Source organism: Cyprinus carpio, chromosome B10 (genome assembly GCF_018340385.1).
Source record: "Cyprinus carpio isolate SPL01 chromosome B10, ASM1834038v1, whole genome shotgun sequence".
NCBI lineage: Eukaryota > Metazoa > Chordata > Actinopteri > Cypriniformes > Cyprinidae > Cyprinus > Cyprinus carpio.
Window position 1 is genome coordinate 17,100,222 of NC_056606.1, and position 20,471 is coordinate 17,120,692.

The 20,471-nt window shown below is 35.9% G+C and overlaps 1 protein-coding gene and 1 pseudogene across 1 annotated transcript; both read left to right on the forward strand.

Moving 5' to 3' along the window:
* The first annotated feature begins 2,841 nt into the window (after positions 1-2,841).
* Positions 2,842-3,876, forward strand: LOC122138608 (annotated as a pseudogene).
* Positions 3,877-9,227: 5,351 nt separating this feature from the next.
* Positions 9,228-10,422, forward strand: LOC109111178 (olfactory receptor 2A12-like). The gene has a single exon (XM_042732004.1). It carries the CDS (start codon positions 9,457-9,459, stop codon positions 10,420-10,422), a length of 966 nt encoding a protein of 321 aa, XP_042587938.1. The 5' UTR covers positions 9,228-9,456.
* Positions 10,423-20,471: the final 10,049 nt, after the last annotated feature.

Consider the following 20,471-nt stretch of genomic DNA (forward strand, 5'->3'; position numbering starts at 1 on the left):
CTAATTGACCATGTAAAAAAAAAATGGTTTGAGTTTTCCCACTTTGAGTGTTATTTGGTCCTTTTCATCAGGGGCTATAATGGGGTGGGTTAGGTGGATCGGGGGACCAGTGCCCCCATGTTAACAAGTTTGCACCCCCAAATGCCCAACCCCCCGACCCCCTTAATTTGGAATCGTATCTCACCAAACAATTATGGGTGCAATGCACAGTTTGCCCTGTAAACTATAAAAAAAAGAAAAACATCAGAGCAGAGTGCAGAGCCAGAGCCATGCCCGTTTTTACAGCACTGTCCATTATAATCAATCACACACGATTCTGCTGAGCTTATGAATGCAATGACCAATCAGAGGCATTCACATCCTGATCTTGTTCATGACTGGGGGCTCTATCTCTCATTTAAGTTCTGATAGTATTATTATCTGTTTCTGAGTTTGGGGAGATCAGCTAACTCGCTCTGAGGATGAACAATGTTGTGTTTACATTGTGTCTCCACTAAGGTCATTAACCCTGAACCTCATGAGATGTGAGCAGCCTGGGGTTAATTAGAGCAGAAATCATTTACACAGACTAGACTTAATGTTGTCTTAATTAAGAGAGAATTATGTTGTTCGGGGAGTCATTAGGTTGTTTTTGAGACTGTGTTTTCCCTTAGGATTGCAGTTTCTTTATACAGTGAAGTGACATACTTGAAGTGAAGTGAAGTGACATACAGCAAGTATGGTGACCCATACTTCTTTTAACCCATCCAAAGTGCACACACACAGCAGTGAACACACACCCGGAGCAGTGGGCAGCCATTTATGCTGCGGCACCCGGGGAGCAGTTGGGTTTGGTGCCTTGCTCTAAGGCACCTCAGTCGTGGTATTGAAGGTGGAGAGAGCGCTGTACATTCACCCCCCCCAGCTACAATCCCTGCCGGCCCAAGACTTGAACTCACAACTCACAAGTCCAACACTCTAACCGTTAGGCCATGACTTCCCCCACAGTATGTATACAGTTGTCAATATACAAGAAGATAGCAGTGTTTTGTTTTAAACTTTACATTTCTGAGTCCAAACAGTGGTCATACTGTTAACTGCTTGTCTGACCAATGCCAGATTGGAAACATTAGCTCATCTGGAGAAGCTGTGTCAACTCAAAATTGAATTGAGACAATTGGTGAATCCAAAAGCCTCTGGTCAGCCAGAATCACTAATACAGTGGCAACTTTGATTGAAATTATTGAAGTCCTGATTAGGTCTTATCAGAGCTAAATAAAAGGATAGTTTACCCAAAAATGAAAATTCTGTCAACATTTACTCACCCTCTATTTGTTCCAAACCTATATGCATTTCTCTGCTGAACACGAGAGAAAATATTTTGAAGTATGTTGGTGGCCAGTGGACGGTAGCCGTTGACTTCCATAGTATGGACAAACATCAAAGTATACTTTGGGTTTTATGCGTACACAAGGGTCAACGTCCAGTGCATGTGATGCACAACCATAACATGCACAACCAAGTCATGTCAAACCACTTTTATTTCTATAAAATTTTATTCTGTACAGATCATTTCAAAGCAGTATAGTAACAAATTCATATTCAGCTGTAAAGCAGCTCTAACAAGCCAAGAGTGTCATTATACAGCTCAAGTCAGTTCAGTGCTGAATCAATCCAGTTCAATAACTGTAAAGTGTATTTTTGCAAATACATGAACGTATGAGTGCTATGACAAACTCCACTGCACATTGAAGAAGCAAAAGATAGTACTGTTTTACATTCGTCATATCTGTTTGTAGTTTGGCCATTTGGTTTTTGTGTCTATTTGTATAAGATTTCAAATGGTTTTGAAAGAAGTGTTTGCTTTTGCAAAATATTCATAAAGTTTTGCATGTTGTGTGCATCATGTTTTGTGTGTAAAGTATAGAGAAAAGGAGGCATGGTAAATTACTTCAAAAGAACAGCAACAGCTTAATATCTGTAAAAAGATCATTTATTTTTAGCAATATTACAGAATTTACAAGACACTTTTTATACAAAGCAATTTACAGTGCATTCAGGATATACATTTTATTACCTAACATGTATTCCCTGGGAATCAAACCCACAACCTCTTACACTGCTAACCCAATGCTCTACCACTGAACCACAGGAACTACATTTTACAATTTACAATCTCTCCTCTATCTCCTAAAGCAGGTAGGATTTGTCTTCTATTTCATAATGTTTGTTCATTTTTTATATATTATTTTATTTAATTTTATTTCATATATTTTGTTACATGATTTTCCCACTTTGAGTGTTATTTTTGTTCATAATGCCGCCTTTGCATTATCCCTGTGGGGCTTTTTATTATCGTTAAAAAAATGAACACAAAAATAAACAGACTAATTAGTGCCACTTAAGGCAATTAGATATACCATCATTAATCTCACATTAATGAAGTAAAAAGCACTAATGAATGTCTTTTCTCTCAAGACTATTAGATATAGTACAAGAGGTTCTTTCCAGTTTAATGACACCTCTAGAGGAAATATTGGCCAATATATTGCCCAAAATGTTCTCAAGTTCACATTCAGGATTCACAGTGATCCAAAACTGTGAAGCAGAAACAAAAACTGTGGTTTGTTATTCACAAACCTCTATAACACGCTTTCATGTATGTGTTAATGCTCATTAACAAACACTGTAATATAATGTAGATTTTCACTGGTATATTTATGGTTGAATGTCATAAGGGCTTATGACCTAAAATAATACAGATGTTAAAGGTAATTTGTATAGCACAGACTGTTTGTGACTGTTTCCCACAGGTATTTGGTTTCTCGCCCATTAAGAGCAAAGCACGCTGCAAGGAAGCTGGGTCGTAAAAAAAGGATGGCCATGCAAAACATCAGCAACTCCATCATTCAGCCTGCAGGATTTTACATTGTTGGCTTGAGTTCAGTGCCTTACAGTAATATCTATGTCATGTTTCTCACTCTGCTTTATGTGATCACAGTCATCTGCAATGTCTTTCTGATCACCATCATTTTTTATGACCACCGTCTTCATGTCCCAAAGTTCATGACTGTTGGAAATCTGGCTTTGGTTGATATTGTTCTCAGTACCTCTCTTGTGCCTGGCATGATCAAAACTTACATTGTTCTAGACAATTTTGTACCATTCAAACTGTGCCTTGTGCAAATGTACACTTACTATACTTTTTTATCCCTTGAAGAATTTTCCTTATGTATTCTCTCTTATGACAGGTTCATTGCAATCTGTTTCCCTTTAAGACAAGAGTCTATTAACACAAACACCAGAATGGCTTATATAATCAGTGCAGTTTGGTTGTTTTGTATTGTTATAGTTCTCTATGCTGTTACATCCATTCCAGCCCTGTCCTTTTGTGGCTCTCTTGATGTCCACAGCTATTTTTGTGATTATGCTCCTGTTTTAGTACTTGCTTGTAGCGATACAACATCCCAGTGGAATTTTGTTACTGGTTTAACTATACTCTTCAATGCTGGACCTTTGATTTTCCTTTTGTGTTTGATTTTCATTTTCTTTACATACATGGGTATTCTGACCGCTGTGTTCAGAATGAAAAGTTATAAGGGACTTTATAAGTGCACTGGGCACATGATATTAGTGGCTCCTTTTCTATATTCCTATTGTAATCATCTTCTGTTTTACATTTTTTGGAATTATTTGGAACCCTACTGTAGGTCTGGTGAGCTTGTCTTTCTCGTCCCTCATCACACCCTGTGTGAATCCCATCCTCTACTCACTGAAAACTAAAGAGATTCGAAACAGGATTCACTCTTTGTTAACCCAGAGACTGTCTGTTCATCCTCTTAAAACTTCACATTAATGTACAACACAACTGTGGTTCAAGTGTAAAGTGCTGAAATTATTTATAATATTATCTGTGGGGCTTTCTATAATGTTTCTTGTGACGGTATTATACTGTGTTAATTAATAATAAAAAGCATTAGTTTTCAATAAAATCTCCTAATCTAATTTGCTCTGCAGTTATCCAGTATAAACTAACATACTAAAATTATATATATATATATACATATATATAAATAAACTTAAACAGGACACATTGTAATGTATGGGGAAAAAACAAAACGTAAAGCTGTATTGCACTTTTATTTTATTTTATGCTTGAAACACCCTTTTTGCCTTTGACCCATATATATATATATATATATATATATATATATATATATATATATATATAGTACACTACACACACAGTGGTATGAAAAATTGTTGACCCCCTTCCTGATTTCTTATTTTTTTGCATGTTTGTCACACTTTAATGTTTCAGATCATCAAACTAATTTAAATATTAGTAAAAGATAACAAGTGAACACACATGCAGTTTTTAAATGAAGGTTTTTATTATTAAGGGAAAACAAAATCCAAAATTACGTGGCCGTGTGAAAAAGTGTTTGCCTAATAACCTAATAACTGGTTGGGCCACCCTTAGCAGCAACAACTGCAATCAAGCATTTGTGATAACTTGCATTGAGTCTGTTACAGCGCTGTGGAGGAATTTTGACACACTCTTTGCAGAATTGTTGTAATTCAGCCACATTGGAGGGTTTTCGAGCATGAACCGCCTTTTTAAGGTCATGCTAAAGCATCTCAATAGGATTCAGGTCAGGACTTTTGACTATGCCACTCCAAAGTCTTCATTTTGTTTTTCTTCAGCCATTCAGAGGTGGACTTGCTGGTGTGTTTTGGATCATTGTCCTGCTGCAGAACCCAAGTTCGCTTCAGCTTGAGGTCACGCATAGATGGCCGGACATTCTTCTTCAGGATTTTTTGGTAAATAGCAGAATTCATGGTTCCATTTATCACAGCAAGTCTTCCAGGTCCTGAAGCAGCAAAACAGCCCCAGACCATCACACTACCACCACCATATTTTACTGTTGGTATGATGTTCTTTTTCTGAAATGCGGTGATACTTTTACACCAGACGTAATGGGACACACACCTTCCAAAAAGTTCAACTTTTGTCTCGTCAGTATTTTCCCAAAAGTCTTGGGGATCATCCAGATGTTTTCTGGCAAAACTGAGACAAGCCTTCATGTTCTTTTTGCTCAGTAGTGGTTTTCGTCTTGGAACTCTGCCATGCAGACTATTTTTGCCCAGTCTCTTTCTTATGGTGGAGTCATGAACACTGACCTTAACTGAGGCAAGTGAGGCCTGCAGTTCTTTGGATGTTGTTGTGGGGTCTTTTGTTACCTCTTGGATGAGTCGCTGCTGTGCTCTTGGGGTAGTTTTGGTCAGCCAGCCACTCCTGGGAAGGTTCACCACTGTTCCATGTGTTTGCCATTTGTGAATAATGGCTCTCACTGTGGTTAGCTGGAGTCCCAAAGCTTTAGAAATTGCTTTATAACCTTTTCCAGACTGATAGATCTCAATTACTTTCTTTCGCATTTGTTTCTGAATTTCTTTGGATCTCGGCATGATGTCTAGCTTTTGAGGATCTTTGGGTCTACTTCACTTTGTCAGGCAGGTCCTATTTAAGAGATTTCTTGATTGCGAACAGGTGTGGCTAGAGAAATTGAACTCAGGTGTGATAAACCACAGTTTTAACAGGGGGGCAAACACTTCTTCACACAGGGCCATGTAGTTTTGGATTTTGTTTTCCCTTAATAATAAAAACCTTCATTTAAAAACTGCATGTTGTGTTTACGTGTGTTATCTTTGACTAATATTTAAATTTGTTTGATGATCTGAAACATTAAAGTGTGACAAACAAGCAAAAAAATATGAAATCAGGAAGGGGCCAACACTTTTTCACAACACTATATACATATACACATATATAAAAGTTTCTGCTAGAGGGTACACCAACTAATGTCAATTTAGTGACCTGTTTATACGTCTTTAAAGCCAGCTACCATTTACACAGTTAACAAGATGTAACAGAGGTTTCCAACAGGAATGGCCATTCTCTGAGGCAAAAACACAAATAATAAAATTAGAATTAAAAATAAGTATTTGTTTGGAAAGTTAATAAATACTTGTTAAGACCACAATCTAATATAAAAACATAAATATGATATATGTAGAAAAGACTAAACTGACTATAGAAATGCAGTGGCTTTGGACATAGAAGCGCTTCAGCCCATTGCAATTATCTTTTATAACACTGCAATCTAGAGGATGATAGTTGTAACTACACTTGCCTTTTTACTTGCGTTTCCTGTCCGTGATGATGAAATGACATGGCTAGACAAGTTATGAAACCTTAAACTCCTGATACCTTCATTAACTCCAAAAGCAGGTTTACTGTAATACTAAATGTGGAAGTTTTGCTACAGACTCAAGTGTGAAAGAAAAAAAAACTTTTAAGTGGGATTTTGACACTTCATTATGTAATGTAAGTGTATACACATGCACGTGTGCACACACACATACACGTTGGGTTTCCATGTTTTAAGGGGACATTCCATAGACGTAATTATTTTTATACTGTACAAACTTTTCTATCCAAACTGTACAATTTTTCTACACAAAATTTTCTATCCACTTACCCTAAACCCACCCTTCAAAAAAGATAATTCTGTATGACTTAAAAGCTCGTTTTCCTCATGGAGATCAAAAAATGTCCCTGCAAGTTCAAACTCTACTGGTATTACTATCCTTTTGGGGACATTTGGACCTTGGACATTTGGCTTGTTTAGTTGTTTGGTTTTGTAAATTATTACTTTGGTCTATTATGAAATTCAAGTGTTGGTCTTGACACGAGGCAAATTCCAGCTGATTCCCAACAAGATATTTGAAGGTTTTCACATACTGAAGGCTGTTGTCAGTTTGCTGTCTAACTGGAGCTTCAAAGCTAAATCCAGATGGCAGGAGATGATGCACTTGATTCATCTGGTGCAAAATCTCATTAATATTCATATCTGATTTTAATCTCCCCATACATCGCTGCATCCATCTCTTAATATTTCAATAATCGTTATAGGAGATGAGCTCATCTTGATCTGATGAAAATAATCATTGCTAATGAACACATAAAAACTAAATCTATGGTGACCTCAGTTTAAATTCCAGATCCTCCTCCTCTTAATGACTGGGGCCTCTCATTTAAGTTCTGAGAGTATTATGATAACTCGCTCTGAGTACAAACAATGTCATGTTTGCATTGTGTCTCCTCTGAGGTCCACTGGATCCTGCACAGTAGGAGTCCAAGTCCAAACAATGGTCTTATGGTTTGTCTGACCAGTGGCAGAATGGAAGCATTAGCTCGTCTGTAAAAACTGTGTCAAGACAATTAAGACATCAGGTGAATCCAATAGCCTCTTGACAGCCCAAATCACTCATACAGTAAAAACTTTGACTGAAATGTATGAAGCCCTGATTCTGTTATTGAAGGTAATTATAAGTTTTCTTAAGCATTTAAAAAGTGGGTTATGAACATAAAAACATAATGAATGGTAAAAGTGAGTTTTATTTTACTCTCTAAATTGAAACAGATTTCTGTGGTGATGTGTTTTACTGTAGCAGGCACTGTTTGTTCTTGAAGCATTATGATTTAAATGAAAGAGTGCCTTCAGTTATCTCATATTAATTTAGTTTAAACTATTTAGAAATGACAGCATCAGCTTGATATCTTTAAATGTAATTATAGAAAGAAAGAAATATGTTTAAGGATTGATGTTGAAATTACGCTGTTTGACTTCATAGAAGTGTATTTTTTTGTATTTCAGTGTCTTCCTCAATGATATTATTCTCAAAACTATGTCAGACTAGGCCGAATGTTTAACCTCCAACAGGACAATGTCCCTCAGCACACAACCAAGACACAGTAAAAGTGGCTTTGGGGACGACTCTGTGAATGTCCTTGAGCTAAACCCCAGACCTGAATCTAATCAAACATTTCTGGAAAGACCTGAAAATGGCTGTCCACCAACAGTCACCATCCAACCTGACAAAGGATCTGCAGAGAAGAATGAAAGACAATCCTTAAATCAAGGTGTGCAAAGCTTGTTACATCATATCCAAAAAGACCTCAGACTGTAATCATTGCCACAGTTGATTCAGTATTGAATACTTATACAATGTGATATTTCATTTTCTCCCCCCTTTTTTCCTTTATTTTTTTTATTTTTTTTTTATTTTTCTTCTCCTTTTTAATACATTTGCAAATTTATCACAAATCTAGTTTTTGCCTTATCATTGTGGGGCATTGAGTGCTGATTGAAATTATTTTTATATATATGATCATTTTGCAAGGCTGCAACAAAACAAAATGTAGCGGGGGGGGGGGGGGGGCAATATTGCAGCAATATTGTGAAATAGTATTAAAATTGAATATTATTTTGACCGTTTTATATTTCAATAATGTAATTTAATATTAAAATGTAAGTTTATGCATGTGATGGCAAAGCTGAATTTTCAGCCATTACAAGATCCTTCAGAAATTATTCTTATATGCTATTTTTTTCTCAAGAAACCTTTCTTATTATTATATGTTCAAAACAGTTGTGCTGATGATATTTTTGTGGAAACTGTGTTAACATTTGTTTTTTTAGGATTCGTTGATTAATAGAAAGTTAAAAAGAACCAAATTTATTTGAAATCTTTTGTAATACTGTAAATGCCTTCACGGTCACTTTTGAACAATTTAATGCATTAATTTCTGTAAAAAAAAAAAAAAAAAAAAAAATAAAAATATATATATATATATATATATATATATATATATATATATATTTTTTTTTTTTTTTTTTTTTTTTTTTTTTTTTTTTTTTTACTTTTACTTTTTTTTTTTTTTTGAAGGATAGTGTGTTATATATAAATAATTATTTATTATATATATAATTTATTTTATAGCATAAAATAAATCTGTTTGTTGTTCTACAAAGCTTTTCTTTTTAAATTAGAAGTTTTTTAGTTACGTGATTTTGCCAGTTTTGTTATAATGCCACTTTTACGTGATCCCTCTGGGGGGTTTTGCTGTTGTTACAAAAATAAAAAGACTAATTAGTGACACTTGAAGCAATTAGTTACACCATCATTAATCTCACATTTATTAAGTAAAAAGTGATTATGAATATCGTTTCTCTAAAGACTATTTAGATACCGTATACTTTCCTTTTTAATGACATCTTTGGGGGGAAATTGACCTATATATTGCCCAAAATGTTCTCAGGTTCACATTCAGTGTTCACAGTAACCCTGGACTGTGAAGCAGAGGAAAAAATTGCAAGGTAGACAACAGCATCATTGTTGCATGTAAGTATACAATTAAGACAATCATTGTTACATGTCAATTGTAGATTTTCATAGATTTTGAAGATTTCTGGTTGAATGTCATAAAGGCTTATGTTCTCAAATGTTATGTACTGTAGGTAATTTGTATAGCACAGACTGTTTGTGACTGTTTCCCGCAGGTATTTGGTTTCTCGCCCACTAAGAGCAAAGCACTCTGCAAGGAAGCTGGGTCGTAAAAAAAGGACAGCCATGCAAAACGCCAGCAACTCCATCATTCAGCCTGCAGGATTTTACATTGTTGCACTGAGTTCAATGCCTTACAGTAATATCTATGTCATGTTCCTCACTCTGCTTTATGTGATCACAGTCATGTGCAATGTCTTTCTGATCACCATCATATTTTATGACCACCGTCTTCATGTCCCAAAGTTCATGGCTGTTGGAAATCTGGCTTTGGTTGATATTGTTCTCAGTACCTCTCTTGTGCCTGGCATGATCAAAACTTACATTGTTCTAGACAATTTTGTACCATTCAAACTGTGCCTTGTGCAAATGTACACTTACTACACTTTTTTATCCCTTGAAGAATTTTCCTTATGTATTCTCTCTTATGACAGGTTCATTGCAATCTGTTTCCCTTTAAGACAAGAGTCTATTAACACAAACACCAGAATGGCTTATATAATCAGTGCAGTTTGGATGTTTTGTATTGTTATAGTTCTCTATGCTGTTACATCCATCCCAGCCCTGTCCTTTTGTGGCTCTCTTAAGGTCAACAGCTATTTTTGTGATTATGCTCCTGTTTTAAGACTCGCTTGTAGCGATACGACATCCCAGTGGAATTTTGCTACTGGTTTAACTATACTCTTCAATGCTGGACCTTTGATTTTCATTTTCTTGACATACATGGGTATTCTGACCGCTGTGTTCAGAATGAAAAATAATCAGAGCCGTTATAAGGCACTGGCCACATGCACAGAGCACCTCATATTAGTGGGCCTTTTCTTTATTCCTATTTTTATCATCTTCAGTCTTGGATTTTTTGGAATTATTATAAACTCAAATGTAAGAACAGTGTGCTTGTCTCTATCATCCCTTCTCACACCCTGCATCAATCCCATCCTCTACTCACTGAAAACTAAAGAGATTCGAAGCAGGATTCATTCATTGTTAACCCAGAGACTGTCTGTTCATCCTCTGAAAACTTCACATTAATATACAACATTGAGATTATTTATACTGTTATTCTGGAGGCTTTCTGTGTTGCTTCCTGTATTATTTTGTGGTCATATGAAAAACCTTTTTCCAATAATAAATTTAAATCTCAGATTTTACATTTGTTCTGCAGTTAACTTTGTTCAGCTTGCAGTATTTAATCATAAAGAACACCTGTATTGTTCAACATTTCTATACTGTATTCAGCCAGCTTTTGTTAGCTCTTTTATATATAAATAATTATTTATTATTGTATTTCATTTATTTATTTTATATCTTAAAATAAATCAGTGGGGTGTTCTAGAAATATTTTAAAGCTTTTCTCTTTAAATTTGAGGTTTTTTCATAATGCTACCTCTGCATTTTGTCTCTGACAGTTTTTATTATTGTTACAAAAATGAACACAAAAATAAACAGACTAAGTAGTGACACTTAAGGCAATTAGTTACACCATTAATCCCACATTCATGAAGTAAACAGTGACAATTTAGATATTCTGGTAGCGAGCACTACTTGCTGGCAGACACTTCTAACTGTTACGCAATCATGTATTCTGCTTTATTAAAGCTTTAATCAAGATAAAACCGTATATCAGAAGCTAAGCAGTAGCATTTACAAATAACAAGATATCTAAAAGTATGAGACAACAACAAACAAACAAACAAAAAACATACGATTCTGAAATGTCCTGTAAGAGCAGTGCTTGCACAGGTTCTGCACAAACCTCTTCACTAATATTCTCTGTGTCTCAATCAGGGTCAAACTGATAAGCAATACTGACATTGATCCACAATGGGCGAATCTGGCCAAGATGCTGAGGTTACACCCCTACTCTTTTTCAAAGGACATCTTGGGATTTTTAATGAGCACAGAGAATCAGGACCTTGGTTTAACGTCTCATTCGAAGGACGGTGCTTTTTACAGTATAGTGTCTCTATCACTATACCAACCGGGGTGTTTGGACCCATACAGAGCACAGGATGAGCACCACCTGCTGGCCTCAATGTTTTTTTACAGTCTATGACTCACACAGACTACCAGTAGGTCTTAACAATTCTTGTAATAGCAAGGTTGTTCCCTGATTAGGTTTAGTGTGCTGGTAGTATTGGGGATCAGGGTTGTTTTGGCTGCCATTAACAAAGCATATTAACTTCATATACAGTTAAAACTGGATTATGAAGATGATTATTATATATATATATATATATATATATATATTTTTTTTTTTTTTGTGAAATGAAATTTGTGCTATCATCTATGCAAAGTTGGTGCAATACGGTATATAAACTATAGTTTGACAGATAGTTCTAATTCAACATGCCAATATAACTTATTTTCTTTTATTGATATGGTTTATTTTTAACTCCTTAACAGTCTATCAGGCTCTTAATGATTTAATCTATGCCATTTTTTTGGAATATCTAAAGCATGTACCATAGTTCTTAACTCTAGCATTTGTTATAATAAGACTAGCCTATTAATCATTACAAGGCCATTAATGACTTTTTTTTTTTAAATAAACAATATAGCATTTGTTTTGAAGAAACAACTGCCTGCACATTTAGAACCAATAGCTACAACATGCCACAGTTGTAGCCTAATATAAATATAGGGAAAATCTATTCCCTTAACAGATTATCTAATATAAATTCTACAAGTTAGACTAAATTTTACACAATAAATAAGCCTACAATAAATTGTGATAAATTCTAGTAAACTGACCAATATATTGCCCCAAAAAAGATGATCAGGTTCAAAATCAGGATTCACAGTGATCCTTTGAAGCAGAGGCAGAAACTGCAGAGTAGACAAAATTATCCACCGACCTCCACAGTATTGTTGGATGTGTGCATACGATTAGACAATCATTGCAACATGTCAAGTGACTTTCATTGTTATATTTCTAGGTGAACATCAAAAAAAAAGCTCATGTCCTCAAATAACACAGATGTTAAACGTGATTTGTAAAGCACAAACTGTTCTGTGTTTCTCGCAGGTATCTGTTTTCTCGCCCACTGAAGAAGCTTCGTCTTAAAAAAAGGACAGCCATGCATAACGGCAGACACTCCATCATTCAGCCTGCAGGATTTTACATTACTGGCTTGAGTTCAGTGTCTTACAGTAATATATATGTTATGTTCCTCACTCTGCTTTATGTGATCACAATCATGTGATCATCGCCATCATATTTTCTATGACCACCGTTTGCATGTCCCAAAGTTCATGGCTGTTGGTAATCTGGCTTTGGTTGATATTGATATGGACAATTCCCCAGAAGCCTTATTCCATGTTTATTAAAACACACAAAACTAAGTCTTTGTTTTTAATAAGCCTATTTGCACTTCTTTTCCCCTTTATGAAAATCAGTAGTCACAATGTTGAAACTGTTCTTTGGCTAACCAGTATTTGTTTAGAAAATCAACCTAAAACATGCTACTTAAGTCAACAATAAATCATAAATCTGAAATATGTATAAAAATATCTCGACTGAATACACTAGAGGGATCGTGGCTTTAGCAAATAGGCAGTTCAGCCGATTGCAATTATTACAGCTTTTTACTTGCATTGTTTTTAGATATTTTCATCGTTATTTTTTGTAACACATTTCAAATTATAATTTTAAATTATAAGGATGACATCGACTCACAACCGGAGCAGAAGTGTGGATGAGGATGATCTCCAGGACAGGCTGTGCTGAGCTGCACTATGCTCTGCAGGACTGTATGGCTGAGCATCAGGACTGGAGGAAGTGTCAGACTCAGGTTCAGAAGTTTAAGGGGTGCATGAACACGTACCAGAACACTCACAAAGAGCAGCTCCTGAAGCAGAGGACTTCCGCCACACAATCTGCCTGATGCAGAGGCCTCTGAGACAGGGCTGCACAATAAAACATCCTTTGTATTTACTTACTGTAACAAATGGCGTCAAGAATTCCTGTCAAGCACAGAAATATTTCATTAAAATTTGTCATGTATGTTTAATGTACATATTTATTGGACAATCAGAATAAAGAAGCCAAACAGCAGACTTTGAACGTTAAAAAAAAAAATTAAAAAAATAAATAAAAGATGAACACAGAATTTGAAAATAATTTGAAAAAAAATAAAGCGAGGTGTACGCTGATTGGCCAGCTATCCAGTGCGTTGTGATTGGCTGAATACCTCAAGCGTGTGACGGAAATGTTACTCCCCTTAACCTACAGTGATGGCGTCTCCCAGCATGACCAGACAAAACCAATAAAACCCTTACAAATGAGGCATTTGTTGCATCCGATGGGGACATAATTACTGATTTTAATGACTTACAGTATACTGTCTTTTTACGCGTTGCGTTCAGCGGCAACCTTCCACTCTCTCTCGTGAAACCAACAAGGAAGTGACTAAAACTGCAATTCATCCACTGGCGGCTAGAGGCTGGCTCCAAAAGGGAGTCAGTCCCATAGACTCCCCATGTTAAAGTGCCCAATTTACAGCAGAAAAAAATGTGTTTACAGCCTGGTACAAAAAAGTGTTTTTTGTCTATAGCTAATTTTGCCCTTCATGACAACTGTGAGGGGGGTGAATGTTTTTATAACTCATCCGTTTAAATTATATTAAGCATTAAAGTTCTGCACAATTAAGGGTGTGGCCACTTGAGTGACAGGTGGATCACCGCTGCTGACACTGCCGTCTAGTTAGGTGGGTGTGGTTTCAGCAACCAGCTCCCGCCTCTTTGCCCATTTTCAATTATCCAGGAATGACGCGCTGCCAAGACAGCGATGGCCCGCTCCGCCCACTTTGAGCTTTAAAAAAACACTCTTCAGAAATCTAAGGTTGACATCATGGACACTACGTCAATGTTTTTATACATTCTATGGTTGCGTTGTGTATCACGCCACGTAAACATAAAACCATGTCTGCATTTGTGATCGGAAAAACAACAAACAACAAGCGCTACTCTACACTGCTCAGAACTCGCATTTGAATTGTCAGTGGCAAATCCTTTACATATGTAAACGTTCTTACAGACTGTGAGTCAGAAGCGCCAGACTGTCCTTGCAAAGTTGGAATTGCTCCATTTTATAGAAATAGACACCGGCATTGTAGACTACTCTCACAGGAAACAGTCCTTGTCCTCTGCAAAATGTGCTGCACACATATGAATATTTGGGTTGAACTGTTCCAGAACAGTGTTGTAAATACAACTTAACCACCGATTTATAGTTGTGTCCTCTTTTGGAAGGCCAAAGAAAGTAGTTTCGCTTTCACAACAAAACACAGCGTCTCCACGACATGGCGGCAGAGGCAACAGCGAGAATAAAATTTACGCCTTCTTTGCGTGAACATTTGCGCGGAGTTATGCAAATCTTCCCACATCATGACGTAGACATGTGGGGGCGTGCAGGGGCGATTTCAGGTTTTTCATCTTAGGGGGGCTCAGCCCCCAGTGAGGGTGTGTGTATATATATATATAACGAAAATGAAAATGGCAACATCGTTTTATACAGTATGTGTTTATATGTGCTTCATTTTCTCTGGGGAAACAGCTGTGGTGTGATGAGGGGTGAACGCAGTGAAATACATGTGGAACCGATTGCGCCCCCATGATATTTTGTAAACTGTATTTATGATAAAGAACTGCACATATGATATTATAACAATCTATCGATAAACACACACCTTGTCCTCTGTTTCTCGCTCTGTGCCGCTGAGGTCTGGATTGAAGAACGCGCTAAAAGACGGGGAGGAGCCGATCGAAGTCTGCCGCCGTTTTCATATGAAATTAAAAGTAGGCTACAGAAATTTGTGTACAGTTAATGTAATCTCAAAATTTTAGGGGGGCTGAGTGGTCATTTTAGGGGGGCTATAGCTCCCCTAAAAATGGCCTAGCGACGCCCATGGGGGCGTGTTAGAACAAGACATTTTAGGTAGTAGTGGTTGACTCTTAACTTTTATAAAGAATATCTCTTTGGATTTGAGACTTTAGTCTTTAATAAAAAGCATTAGTCTTTAATAAAAAGCATTAGTTTTCAATAAAATCTCCTAATCTAATTTGCTCTGCAGTTATCCAGTATAAACTAACATACTAAAATTATATATATATATATATATATATATATATATATATATATATAAATAAACTTAAACAGGACACATTGTAATGTATGGGGAAAAAACAAAACGTAAAGCTGTATTGCACTTTTATTTTATTTTATGCTTGAAAACACCCTTTTCGTCTTTGACGATGCTTGAAAACACCCTTTTCGTCTTTGACCCATGTATGTGTGTGTCACCTGTATATGCAAGCACTTTGCATAGGCCTATCTGAAAGGTAAAGTTAGAAAATGGGCAAATTTTCGGAACACACACAGTGGTGTGAAAAATTGTTGTCCCCCTTCCCGATTTCTTATTTTTTTGCATGTGTGTCACACTTTAATGTTTCAGATCATCAAACAATTATTAGTAAAAGATAACAAGTGAACACAATGCAGTTTTTTTGTTGTGGTTTTTATTATTAAGGGAAAACAAAATCCAAAATTACGATGGCCGTGTGAAAAAGTGTTTGCCTAATAACCTAATAACTGGTTGGGCCACCCTTAGCAGCAACAACTGCAATCAAGCATTTGTGATAACTTGCACTGTTAACTTGAGTCTGTTACAGCGCTGTGGAGGAATTTTGACACACTCTTTGCAGAATTGTTGTAATTCAGCCACATTGGAGGGTTTTCGAGCATGAACCGCCTTTTTAAGGTCATGCTAAAGCATCTCAATAGGATTCAGGTCAGGACTTTGACTATGCCACTCCAAAGTCTTCATTTTGTTTTTCTTCAGCCATTCAGAGGTGGACTTGCTGGTGTGTTTTGGATCATTGTCCTGCTGCAGAACCCAAGTTCGCTTCAGCTTGAGGTCACGCATAGATGGCCGGACATTCTTCTTCAGGATTTTTTGGTAAATAGCAGAATTCATGGTTCCATTTATCACAGCAAGTCTTCCAGGTCCTGAAGCAGCAAAACAGCCCCAGACCATCACACTACCACCACCATATTTTACTGTTGGTATGATGTTCTTTTTCTGAAATGCGGTGATACTTTTACACCAGACGTAATGGGACACACACCTTCCAAAAAGTTCAACTTTTGTCTCGTCAGTATTTTCCCAAAGGTCTTGGGGATCATCAAGATGTTTTCTGGCAAAACTGAGACAAGCCTTCATGTTCTTTTTGCTCAGTAGTGGTTTTCGTCTTGGAACTCTGCCATGCAGACTATTTTTGCCCAGTCTCTTTCTTATGGTGGAGTCATGAACACTGACCTTAACTGAGGCAAGTGAGGCCTGCAGTTCTTTGGATGTTGTTGTGGGGTCTTTTGTTACCTCTTGGATGAGTCGCTGCTGTGCTCTTGGGGTAGTTTTGGTCGACCGGCCAATCCTGGGAAGGTTCACCCCTGTTCCATGTGTTTGCCATTTGTGAATAATGGCTCTCACTGTGGTTCGCTGGAGTTCCAAAGCTTTAGAAATTGCTTTATAACCTTTTCCAGACTGATAGATCTCAATTACTTTCTTTCGCATTTGTTTCTGAATTTCTTTGGATCTCGGCATGATATCTAGCTTTTGAGGATCTTTGGGTCTACTTCACTTTGTCAGGCAGGTCCTATTTAAGAGATTTCTTGATTGCGAACAGGTGTGGCAGTAATCAGGCCTGGGTGTGGCTAGAGAAATTTAGTTTTAACAGGGGGGCAAACACTTCTTCAAACAGGGCCATGTAGTTTTGGATTTTGTTTTCCCTTAATAAAAAAAAAACTTCATTTAAAAACTGCATGTTGTGTTTATGTGTGTTATCTTTGACTAATACTTAAATTTGTTTGATGATCTGAAACATTAAAGTGTGACAAACAAGCAAAAAAATATGAAATCAGGAAGGGGCCAACACTTTTTCACAACACTATATACATATACACATATATAAAAAGTTTCTGCTAGAGGGTACACCAACTAATGTCAATTTAGTGACCTGTTTATACGTCTTTAAAGCCAGCTACCATTTACACAGTTAACAAGATGTAACAGAGGTTTCCAACAGGAATGGCCATTCTCTGAGGCAAAAACACAAATAATAAAATTAGAATTAAAAATAAGTATTTGTTTGGAAAGTTAATAAATACTTGTTAAGACCACAATCTAATATGAAAACATAAATATGCTATATGTAGAAAAGACTAAACTGACTATAGAAACGCAGTGGTTTTGGACATAGAAGCGCTTCAGCCCATTGCAATTATCTTTTATAACACTGCAATCTAGAGGATGATAGTTGTAACTTGCCTTTTTACTTGCCTTTTTACTTGCGTTTCCTGTCCGTGATGATGAAATGGCATGGCTAGAAAAGTTATGAAACCTTAAACTCCTGATACCTTCATTAACTCCAAAAGCAGGTTTACTGTAATACTAAATGTGGAAGTTTTGCTACAGACTCAAGTGTGAAAGAAAAAAAAACTTTTAAGTGGGATTTTGACACTTCATTATGTAATGTAAGTGTATACACATGCACGTGTGCACACACACATACACGTTGGGTTTCCATGTTTTAAGGGGACATTCCATAGACGTAATGATTTTTATACTGTACAAACTGTATTTTCTATCCACTTACCCTAAACCCACCCTTCAATGAAAACATCTTCAAAAAAGATCATTCTGTATGACTTAAAAGCTCGTTTTCCTCATGGAGATCAAAAAATGTCCCTGCAAGTTCAAACTCTACTGGTATTACTATCCTTTTGGGGACATTTGGACCTTGGACATTTGGCTTGTTTATTTGTTTGGTTTTGTAAATTATTACTTTGGTCTATTATGAAATGCAAGTGTTGGTCTTGACACGAGGCAAATTCCAGCTGATTCCCAACAAGATATTTGAAGGTTTTCACATACTGAAGGCTGTTGTCAGTTTGCTGTCTAACTGGAGCTTCAAAGCTAAATCCAGGTGGCAGACGATGATGCACTTGATTCATCTGGTGCAAAATCTCATTAATAATCATATCTGATTTTAATCTCACCATACATCACTGCATCCATCTCTTAAAATTTCAATAATCGTTATAGGAGATGAGCTCGTCTTGATCTGATGAAAATGATCTTTGCTAATGAACACATAAAAACTAAATCTATGGTGACCTCAGTTTAAATTCCAGATCCTCCTCCTCTTAATGATTGGGGCCTCTCATTTAAGTTCTGAGAGTATTATGATAACTCGCTCTGAGGACAAACAATGTCGTGTTTGCATTGTGTCTCCTCTGAGGTCGATTGGATCCTGCACAGTATGTCCAATGAGATGTCAAGGATTTTTTTTTTTTTTTTTTTTTTTTACATTTCTAAGTGCAAACAATGGTCTTATGGTTTGTCTGATGGTTTGTGAGATTTATTTTACTCTCTAAAACAGATTTCTGAGGTGATGTGTTTTACTGTAGCAGGCACTGTTTGTTCTTGAAGCATTGTGATTTAAATGAAACAGTGCCTTCAGGCATCTCATATTAATTTAGTTTAAACTATTTAGAAATTACAGCATCATCTTGATATCTTTAAATGTAATTATAGAAAGAAAGAAATATGTTTAAGGATTGATGTTGAAATTACGCTGTTTGACTTGTGCTCAAACTTTATCGAAGTGTATTTTTTTGTATTTCAGTGTCTTCCTCCATGATATTATTCTCAAAACTATGTCAGACTAGGCCGAATGTTTAACTTCCAACAGGACAATGTCCCTCAGCACACAACCAATACACAGTAAAAGTGGCTTTGGGGACGACTCTGTGAATGTCCTTGAGCTAAACCCCAGACCTGAATCTAATCAAACATTTCTGGAAAGACCTGAAAATGGCTGTCCACCAACAGTCACCATCCAACCTGACAAAGGATCTGCAGAGAAGAATGAAAGACAATCCTTAAATCAAGGTGTGCAAAGCTTATTACATCATATCCAAAAAGACCTTAGACTGTAATCATTGCCACAGTTGATTCAGTATTGAATACTTATACAATGTGATATTTCATTTTCTCTCCCCTTTTTTCCTTCCTTTATTTTTTTATTTATTTTTCTTCTTCTTTTTAATACATTTGCAAATTTATCACAAATCTAGTTTTTGCCTTATCATTGTGGGGCATTGAGTGTTGATTGAAAAAAATATTTATATATGAGCATTTTGCAAGGCTGCAACAAAACAAAATGTGGGGGGGCAATATTGCAGCAATATAGTGAAATAGTATGATAATTGAATATTATTGTAACCGTTTTCTGTTTCAATAATGTAATTTAATTTTAAAATGTAAGTTTATGCATGTGATGGCAAAGCTGAATTTTCAGCCATTACAAGATCCTTCAGAAATTATTCTTATATGCTAATTTTTTTTCATTTGTTTTTTTAGGATTTGTTGATTAATAGAAAGTGAAAAAGAACCAAATTTATTTGAAATCTTTTGTAATACTGTAAATGCCTTCACGGTCACTTTTGAACAATTTAATGCATTAATTTCTGTAATATATATATATATATATATATATATATATATATATATATATATATATATATATATATATATATATATATATATATATATATATATAATATTTTTTTTATTTTTTTAACTTTTACTGATTCCTAACTTTTGAAGGATAGTGTGTTATATATATAAATAGTTATTTATTATATATATAATTTATTTTATAGCATAAAATAAATCTGTTTGTTGTTCTACAAAGCTTTTCTTTTTAAATTAGAAGTTTTTTAGTTACGTGATTTTGCCAGTTTTGTTATAATGCCACTTTTACGTGATCCCTCTGGGGGGGTTGCTGTTGTTACAAAAATAAAAAGACTAATTAGTGACACTTGAAGCAATTAGTTACACCATCATTAATCTCACATTTATTAAGTAAAAAGTGATTATGAATATCTTTTCTCTAAAGACTATTTAGGTACCGTATACTTTCCTTTTTAATTACATCTTTGGGGGGAAATTGACCTATATATTGCCCAAAATGTTCTCAGGTTCACATTCAGTGTTCACAGTAACCCTGGACTGTGA

Bases quoted from the DNA above. Each gene is read 5' to 3' on its own strand.
- LOC109111178 (XM_042732004.1), top strand. From the start codon at position 9,457: ATGCAAAACGCCAGCAACTCCATCATTCAGCCTGCAGGATTTTACATT.